This window comes from Salvia hispanica, chromosome 1, assembly GCF_029641045.1.
Source record: "Salvia hispanica isolate PSC_SH4W2 chromosome 1, Shi_PSC_v1, whole genome shotgun sequence".
Lineage (NCBI taxonomy): Eukaryota > Viridiplantae > Streptophyta > Magnoliopsida > Lamiales > Lamiaceae > Salvia > Salvia hispanica.
In genome coordinates this window covers 27,613,822-27,623,534 of record NC_142692.1, presented here as the reverse complement: position 1 = coordinate 27,623,534, position 9,713 = coordinate 27,613,822, and the positions used below count along the sequence as shown (strand labels likewise).

The 9,713-nt window shown below is 43.1% G+C and overlaps 1 protein-coding gene across 1 annotated transcript; it reads right to left on the bottom strand.

The window, feature by feature from the left end:
- Positions 1-474: 474 nt before the first annotated feature.
- LOC125224143 (aspartyl protease family protein 2-like) lies at positions 475-2,106 on the bottom strand. The gene has a single exon (XM_048127501.2). The coding sequence runs from the start codon at positions 2,017-2,019 to the stop codon at positions 613-615; it is 1,407 nt and encodes a 468-aa protein (XP_047983458.1). The 5' UTR covers positions 2,020-2,106; the 3' UTR covers positions 475-612.
- Between the last annotated feature and the right edge of the window lie 7,607 nt (positions 2,107-9,713).

Sequence of the window (9,713 nt, the reverse complement as noted above, 5' to 3'; positions counted from 1 at the left end):
AAAATCTTAAAATTTTACACTATGTTGATATTGTATTGAAACAGTGTTGAAGATGTATTGAAAAGTTTTGAGTTTGTACAATATATAAGTTTGCATTTTATCACTACCCAATAAACTTATCTACGATCATAATCAGTGAGCGATTCAAGTAGCTTATCAACTCAGTTAAACTTAAATTAAAGTCGATAGTTAGCGATTTCATGCTTTACTAATTTTAATTAGTGTGATTCAATTTTGACTATTTGATTTTGAATGGATAACTTATACAGTAAATTAATTTATATTGAAAAGGTATTCAATATTTACATCGTGAATGGTAAACGATTTCCAAGGAGGCTTAGATGATGCGGTGATAGTTAAACCTCAGTTTAAAATCGCATGTGACTGGAAATTTTCTGGTACGAATGCATCCTCATTTATGTATGATACTCCACAGTCCACAAGTTACGACAATAATTTATAGGACAAACACAATTCAACAGACAACATGTGCCACTGTTCCCTTTCAAACTTCATCATAAACCATTTTCTAAACAAAAATAAATTTAGAAATTAGCAAGCAAATAATTCCCTTGTTTGAATATAAAATGGAAGCGAAAATATAAACCCTGCCTAGGTACAAGTGTTAGCAGCGAAGCCGACCCGATTGGCCGCCAAATCAAATACGACCCGGAAACCCTGCTGCTGGATATTCCCAATTATGGACAAGCCGCTCGTTGTACCCGCAAACGCAAAGCAGAACGTTCCGTCGCTGTCCACCGGAATCAAGTAGTTCGACGCCGGCAACGACACGTCAGCTCCGGCGAAATGCAGCACCACAGTCGGCACCCTCACCTCCGTCTTCCCTGACAGATCGAAGCACGTATCGAAGAGAGAAAACTCCGGCGCCCGCTTCAGATTCGAAGCCCCGCTCCGGAACGCGTTCCTTAGGGCAACGTAAGCGGGCCGGGTCAGCCGGGTCACCGAAGTCCCCGAATCCACAATCACGCCGCCGTTGCCGCTGGCGTCGATTTTGAAAAGCTTCGCCGTAATGCCGGGGACGCGTGCGCCGCCGACGGAAATTCCGTTCAAATGAACGTAATAGAAGGTGTCGAGCTTCGGATTTGTCACCAGCGGAGTGAAGACGGCGGCTCGCGGCACCGCGGCCGCACCGAAGAGCATCGAAGACGGCTTAGACGACGCCGTTCTGTCGACCAAGCAGTAGGAGAATTTTTTAGCGAATCGACGGCCGGCTTGAGCAGGAAACGACAATTTCCCACGGCCGAGGCCTAGCAAGCCGGCGGCGCCGACGAAGAGCCCCTCATTGTCGTGGCCGCAGCCTAGGGCGATGTTCTTCACTCTAGACTTCCGAAACGTCAGCGTTTCGACAGAGAATTCGCCGACGGTGAAGGATCCGTCCCCGTAGGAAACCTGGTAGAGGCATTTCTTACTCCGATTGCTGCAGCCGGGGGAATCGAGGCGGCGGCAGAGCGGCGAGGAGCAGGAAACGGCAGAGAAAGAAGTCGATTTGGTGGGATCGAAGACCGGATCCGACTGGCGGTAGCATTTCCGGCAGGGAGAGCACTGGATCCAGACGACGTCGCTGCCGGTGTCGAGCACCATGTAGACGTACCTCGCGGGCGTTCCGACGCCGATGCGCGTGAAGTACTCGCCGCTTCCCTGCGCGAGTCCGGATATGACCGAGCTGCTGAAGCCGTTGGCGCCTCTGTTCCTGGCGGAGATGTTGGAGGAGGCGAGGTGAGAGAGCGAGTTGGCCCTGAGTGCGTCGCGGCGGAGGCGGAGTTTGAAGAGAGATTCCGCCGTGGAGTCCTGCGCAGGAGAGAGATTGTCGACGTGGTGTAGATCGAGTGCAAAATCGGAATCGTGAAGAGGCAGAGTTTGGAGTAGGTCGGATGAAGAGTCGGATTGGTAGAGAGGTTGGGGAAGGGAGGTGAGCAGGAAGTTCTGGTAGGGAAGAGCAATGGCGGAGGAGAGAGAAAGGAAAATGAAGACAAAAAGGGGCGCCCGTTTTCCGTCCATTTTGAAAAGGGTGGAGAACGGGGAGGAAGAGTGGGCGGTATAAATAGTGACTGTGTGTTGGATAGCTGTGGATTTTTTTGGAGGAATGCGCTTGTTTTATGAGTCAAATTCTATAGTATTTGGATTGATAATCATGTAACATCGTCCTTTAACATCAGATTCACTATACTTTCTTATTTAATGCCCCACCCACTCTAATTAAAATCGCTTAAATTACACAACCCAATTAAATTACATATTTCTAAAAATTAAAAATTTCATTCTTTTATTTATTTTTTTACTTTTTTCTTTTACTTAACACATTAATAACGTTATTTAAGTACTAAACAATACTGCGTCACAAATTGATTAATGTTAGTCAGGTTAAGAGTACCCTTAGAGTGTCCACAATAGAAAAAGCCGTTGCGTGCTATAGCCGAGGACGAGGGCGTCGTAGCTGGCTCAGGAGGACAGGCGCGAGCCGCATCTGCAGCGAGGAGGGGGGGGGGGGGAGGGCCGACCACCGCGACGCCGGCGCCTCCGGATTTTTTATTTTTTTTAAAAAATAATCTTTATCTATAAATAATCTATTCCCAAATCATTTATTTCATTCCATTCCATTTCATTCTATTTATTTTTATCCAATTAATTTTGTTCCAGTCCAATTAAAGTATACCAATAATTGATAAAATAATGTGATTTGTGGTTGTGGCGTTGCCTAGTGGACTGGACAAGTTTTTGTGGCTATGGAAGAATTTTTGTGACTGTGCCTTGGGCGGAATCGTGATTGTGCCAGTGGATACTCTTATGTCCTAAGACTAAATACGCTAGTACTAAGTGACTATCGTATCCAAATATTATAAGTTCCTTCCAAATGATAAAATAAGTTTATTACTAATGCGTAGAGATATGTCAAATGTGTTATGCACCAGCAAATTTTATGATGTTTATTGAGAGCCAAACATTCCAATACTCTCATAAGATTTGGAGGGTAATAACATTATGCTCAAAGAAAATGAGATCATGTTTGAGACGTTACTATAACGACCCCATTCTCCATTCTGTTAATATGAAGAAGGCGATTGCAAGCAAGTAAATCAAGAGATTTCGCTTAAATATAATGAATGTGATTGCTATTAGAGCATCCACAATAGAAATCGGCCAGGCCAGCCACTCTCTCTCTCTGCTACGTCAGCAGCACTAAAAATCCACCAGCCACGTCAGCATTTACTCAAATAGGCCAGCCATAGGCCAGTCGCAATAAAAATAATTCATAAACAACTACATTTACGGAATTAAATTTACGATTAAATTGCGAAATTAAATTTACGAGACATATACGCGAAAATTCATTAATTGCATTAAAAAAAAAGTACATTCATTTAAAAAAATAATTTACATAATAAAGAAAAAAAACTATCGCCGGGCAGTCTTCCGTACCCACAACTCTTCAATTATATCATTTTGGAGTTGAATAAGAGCATCCACTTGGCGTATGTCGGCATATTCCTGGAGGCGGCTGACTTCATCGAGAGGTACCCCATGTCGTACGCTAGGGGTGGTCGATCCGTGGCTTGGACCGGCTTCATCGTCATTGGCCCAACTAGTCAGTTGTACGCCTTCGTCTTCGACGATCATGTTGTGCATGATAATGCAGGCGTACATTATATCAGCAACGCATTTGACATCCCACAAACGCGTTGAACCCTTAATTGCCGCCCATCGAGACTGGAACACACCAAATGTGCGCTCCACGTCCTTGCGCGCCGACTCCTGTCGTTCCGCAAAGTAGGCCTTCTTTTCATCCGCCGCGTGTCTGATCCTCTTCACAAAGACGGGCCACCTAGGGTATATCTCATCCGCCAAGTAGTAGCCCATATCATGCCGGTTGCCGTTGGCCACAAATGAGACGGCTGGACCGATGCCCTAACACTTCTCATTGAAGAGGGGCGACGAGTTGAGGATGTTGAGGTCGTTGTTCGACCTGCCTACCCCAAAATACGCATGCCAGATCCACAGCCGGTAATCAGCTACGGCCTCGAGGATCATCGTGGGATTCTTTGACTTGTAGTCGGTCGTGTAGGCCCCCTTCCAGACAGTCGGACAGTTCTTCCACTCCCAATGCATACAATCTATGCTGCCTAACATCCCGGGGAACCCATGCTGCTCCCCGTGCATCTGCATGAGATTCTGACAATCTTGGGGGGTAGGGCTTCGAAGGTACTGCTCACCGAAAATGTGAATCACGCTCGGACAGAAAACCTTCAGACGTTGCAGAGAAGTCGTCTCACCGATGTGGAGGTACTCATCCCTAGGGGTGGGTCGATACGATATATCGTATCGAAAACGTTGTATCGTGTATCGTATCGAAAATATCGATATGAAAGAATTTCATATTGTTATCGTATCGAAAGTTTCGATATATCGAACTTTCTATATAAAAAAATTTCATATCGTTATCGTATCGATATTTCGATATATCGTACCGAAATTCGATATATCGTTAAATATCGATATATATCGAAAAGATATATCGAAATTTTCGATATAAAACGATATATCACGATATAAGGAAATTCATATCGTTATCGTATCGAAAACTTACGATACGATATCGTATCGTATCGAAAATTACGATATATCAAAAATTCGATAATTCTTCAATATTTTTCAATACGATACGAGCGATATATCATTTTTTCGATATTTTTCCCCAGCCCTACTCATCCCACATGTCTGCCGCACCTCCGTAGGCCAGCTGCCTGATTGCCGCCGTGCACTTTTGGATAGGGGTGTGGCCGGGTCTGCCAGCCGCATCGTGCCTGAAGCGGAAATATATATCGACGCTCCAAAGCGTCAACGATACGCATAAACAACTGCCTGCGCATTCTAAAAAGCCGACTGAACAAGGTTGCTGGAAACCGCGGGTCCGGAGCGAAGTAGTCATCATATAGCCGCTGATGTGCAGCTACGTGATCCCGATCAATCATTGCTCGGCGGTGGACAACCGATGGAAGGCGAGGTACCGCCTGCTGTTCGACCCTTCGCATGTACCGCTCTACCTCGCGGTTCATGTAGGCCTCATAGCCTCGTTCATCTGCCGTTAGTACTCCTCAGTATTCCCACCGTTACCACCGCTACCACCACTGCTACCACCAGCGTTACTCATCGCTAGATGTTGTTCTTGTGACATGCAAGAAATAATTTTTATTCAATTTTTTTATTATTAAAAAAGTTATATGTTCAATTTTAAAATTCTTTAATATAAATAATTGAAGAAGCAATTGAACTTGCATGTCACAAAATTAAGTGATAATATTGAAGGTCAAATTATATTTAGAAAAATCGTCAAAAATATATTGTAAAGATATTTATAAAAAATATGAGTATATGATAAGTTTATTAAAAATATATACCCTTTAAGGTATTGAGAGTATTTTTGTCCAGAAAAACTTAGAAATAGTAAAAGAGTACTTCAAATGATATTATCTCATAGTTGATCAAATGATATTTTCAAAGTTCACGGACCTAAAATGATACTTTGGCAAAGTTTGTGAATCAAAAAAGAAGTTCCCTCTTTAGGAAATGAATGAAGTAATTTTGTTTGATCAACCTTAACCCATATAACTTTAACATATCGTTTCTTACTTACCAAAAATTAATTTTAGAAAAAATACGTCGATTATCCACTCACAATGTATCAAACTCTTTAATTTGTAGGAGGAGTATAAAGATTAATACTAATACTCCATCCGTCTCACAAAAGAAGTCACGCTTGCAGTACAGTACAAGATTTTAGGAGATTTTATTTTGTGTTTTAGATGAAAAGAGAAAATATAATTATTAGTATATCATTGCAAGAGAGTAAATAAAATAGAAATGTAATATCACTAGTGCGACCTACTAAGAGCATCCACAATGGATGCCCGATCGCGCGCCCGATCGGCCGAGATCGCGCTCGGGCGTGGTCGGGCATCCATTGCAGCCCTCGGTCACGCCCGAGCGCGACCGATAGTTCGGTCGCGCCCGATCCCGAGCCCGAGCCCGAGCCATAATTTTTTTTTTTAATTATTTAACCCTAATTTAAACCACTATAAATACTCCATTTTCTTCACTTTTCACACACCAAACCTTTCACTTTCTCTTCTATATTCTCTCAATATCCACACTTCCAACAATGGATCCGAGTCAATACCCGAGCCCGAATAATGTCGACGACGATATGCCGATGTTTGGAGGAGGAAGCGGCGGCCGCGGCGCTCGGTGGCCCGGCCACGAAGACTACCGGGTTGAGACGCCTGGGTCTGTAGGATCCACTTTCGTCTCCGACTCTGAGTTCGATCCGTTCTTCGGCACCGAGGAGTATCGGGTTGAGGATATGGAGCCTAGTTGTGGGCAACCTCCTGCCCCTGTGCGGCCGCCGCCGAAGAAAGGGAAGAAGAAGATGGCGCGGAAAGAAAAGGCGCCATCGGTCCCAGTCCCACTCCCAGACGATGAGCCGAACGAGGAGTACGCAACAGGGCGTACTGACTACGAGTTGGATGAGTACCTGAAGGTGGCTCAGTGTTGGGTCGATGTATCGGAGGATTCGATAGCCTCCAACAACCAGACTTCGGCCAGGATGTGGGATCGCATTGAGGAACGCTACAACGAGGTGAAACCGAAGTGGGCGTTCAAGCGGACCAAGGTTCAGCTGCGCAAGTGTTGGGATTGGATCAAGCTCCACGTCAACAACTTCTGCTATATCTACAACAGGAACAGGGACGGAAGAGCTAGCGGTGAGAGCATGGAGGATGTCCTCAACAAGTCGTTGTCCGAGTACCAACAGCAGTTCGGGCAGTTCAAGCTGTACAATGTTTGGCTGATCTTGAAGGACAAGGGGAAGTTCAACGGAGGGATACCGGTTGGATCCTCGGCTCCGAAGCGGACGAAGAACACCGCCGCTGGCGATTACACGAGCAGCGGCCCATCTCCTGTGGATCTGAACGCTGAGCCGGAAGGGAGTTCCGGCACGCCTACGTCTACTTTTAGACGTCCCATTGGTACCAAGGCTGCCAAAGCCCAGGCCAAAGGGAAGGGGAAGGCGGGCGCGTCTGGATCAGCGCCCCCCCCGCAGGCTGCGGCTGCTCCATCTGTTCAGCTCATGGACAGGGCGATCGAGGAGTTCAGAGGTTATCGCGAGGTGGTTGAGTATAAGTTTATACTTGACGCCCAAAACAGCCTTCGTGAAGAAACCGATCCGGAAGCCCGACAGAGGACTAAGAATATGATCAAGAATTTGGCGCAGAAGTTGAATTTAGATGACTAGTTTGGTTTTTTCTTTTTTTTAGTATTTTAGTTTTAATGTAGTTTTTTTTTTTAATCTAAGTATGATGTAGTTCCACTTTTCTATTAAGTAATGTAGTTTTTTGTTTTTTTTGCATTTGTGGTGTTTGAAATAATATATTTTGATAATTTATAGTAATTAAAAACAAATTAAAAAAAACAATGATTTAAAATTGAAATGAAAAGTGGATAAGAGATAGGGCATGTACTAGGGCTCCACCATTGCAGAAAGATAGGGCATGCTGACGTGGCAACCACTAGGGCTTTCATTAGGGCTTCCACTAAGGCATTAATTGTGGATGCCCTAAAAAGAAAAGTAAGAAATATTTTATAGGACTGGATAGAGTAATTAAGAGGCTTACGACTCAAAACCAATTCCAAATTAATTAATAACTCTACCTACTAAAAAATCAGTTTTTTCCAATAGAATCAACTTACTCATGGATTTAGTTGGGCGATAAATTGTGTAGAGAATAATGGGTGCTATAAATTTGTGTTCTAATAATGATAGACATATATGAAGAAGTGCACAGCAGGTTGACGAAAAGAAATTAATACGAGCGCGTTATATTAATTCTTGTACTTATGTAATCATTGTTTTGTAATGATTTTTATGATATTATATTCCTTATGACGGAATGGAACGGAGGTTAGAATAAAATAAAGATTGGAATGAAATGTCAATTTCTTTGCATTTATTTTGCATTTCATCCATTCAATCATTCATTCCATCACACCAAGCAAATGAATAGAATGAAAGTAGAAATCACATTCCATTCCACCATTCTATTCCATCAGACCAAGAATCCCCTTGTTTATTTACCTTATGGCGTTAGTGAGAAAGCATGGCTTTGTTATAGCCTAATGCCCAATCCAGACCATGTTATTTGCCTAATTTCAGCAATAATAATGTCACTTTGAAAAAAAAGCATATCAAAAAATTTAAATTCTAAAAGTAACTGATAAGGCTAATTTCATGCATCGGTATGCGCAAAAAAATGTTATAATTTGCTGGGTCTAACACGTTTCCTAAGCCAGGTGTGTGAAGAAAAGCGCTAGATCAAGGAAGTAAGGAAGGAGATGGTCTAGCGAGAGAAAAGAGTGAAAATGAGCAGAATTTACAAAGAAAAGTGGCGTGACAGAGGAGTCTACAGCTGAGGGCAACAAAGTCATTATCAATACCTCGCTGGGCCCACCTAAAACGCCTATATATAGAGAAGAGCATGCAACGCAGAATATATAGTTTTTACTCTTCTTAGCTCATACATACACACACACTTGGGAAAAATTCTGGGGATAATCGTGATAGGGGGGGTTCTGAAGATCTCGAGTTTGGTAACACCGTCCTAGTGAGGGCGAAGATACAATTGTTTTAATTTCAGCTGTTTTTTGCTAGTTTCCACCGTCGAACTTCACTTTTGGGAGTCGACTTTGATGTTGATAATGTTTAATTGCTTATCGCTCATGGATCTGAGTTTAGCTGTTTAATTTCAAGTTATTTTGCTTAGATCTCTCTGCTGTTAGCGTAATTCTTAAATTGCTATGTCGATATCTGCTTATTTCGTTATTGAGGTGTTTGATGTGGAATTTGGTGACAGATCTGTGGTTGATTGAGTGTTCGGAGCTTAAATTTGTAAATCTGACGTGATGGAGAATTTCTTCTGTTTGGAGTCCGTGTCGGACGCTTGGATCCGGAGTGGATTTAGCGTCTGAAGTTGGTTTTGGCGTGTGAAAGAAACAGTAGTTGATAGACTTGTTTAATTTCCTTTGTTTTCTATTTCACTTCGTCTAGGTATGCAGATCTGTTAAGTTCTTCGTTATTTATTCATAGATTTGATTTCAAGTTAGTAGCCCTGTTTTGATTTGCTTATGTATTTTCTCAAAAAGTTTTATGCGAATTTGGTTGTAGAAGACGATGTCACTGCCAGTAGTACGAGAGTTAGTTATTCTGCCACTTTCCAGTCGTACTCTGCTATTTCTTAGATGTGGTCCCACCGTAGAATTATTTCCTAGGTCTAGCTATTAGGTTAAGTTTCTTTCTAATATTCCCAAGTCAAGTTAATTTTAATTTTCCTCAACCCAAGAAAATGCGTGGCAGCAGCCAACACCAAAAATACTCCCAAATCCTTGATTACGAGTCTTACGCATCCTTCTCTGTGGGATCGATCCCTACTTCCCTATACTAGGTTAGTAAAGTGGTTGAGGGTTTTTGAAGCGGGGAAGTACTTGTGTGTCCGACGACCGGGATTCCGCACAACCTACGAGTTCCTAGACCAAGTGATCTAGTGGACTTGCTGGATTTGGGGAACCTGCCTTATTTGAATATCGCAACACTGCACACACACTACACTTGTCCTGTCACATCCCAAGTAGCTTCAGTAACCAGCTGG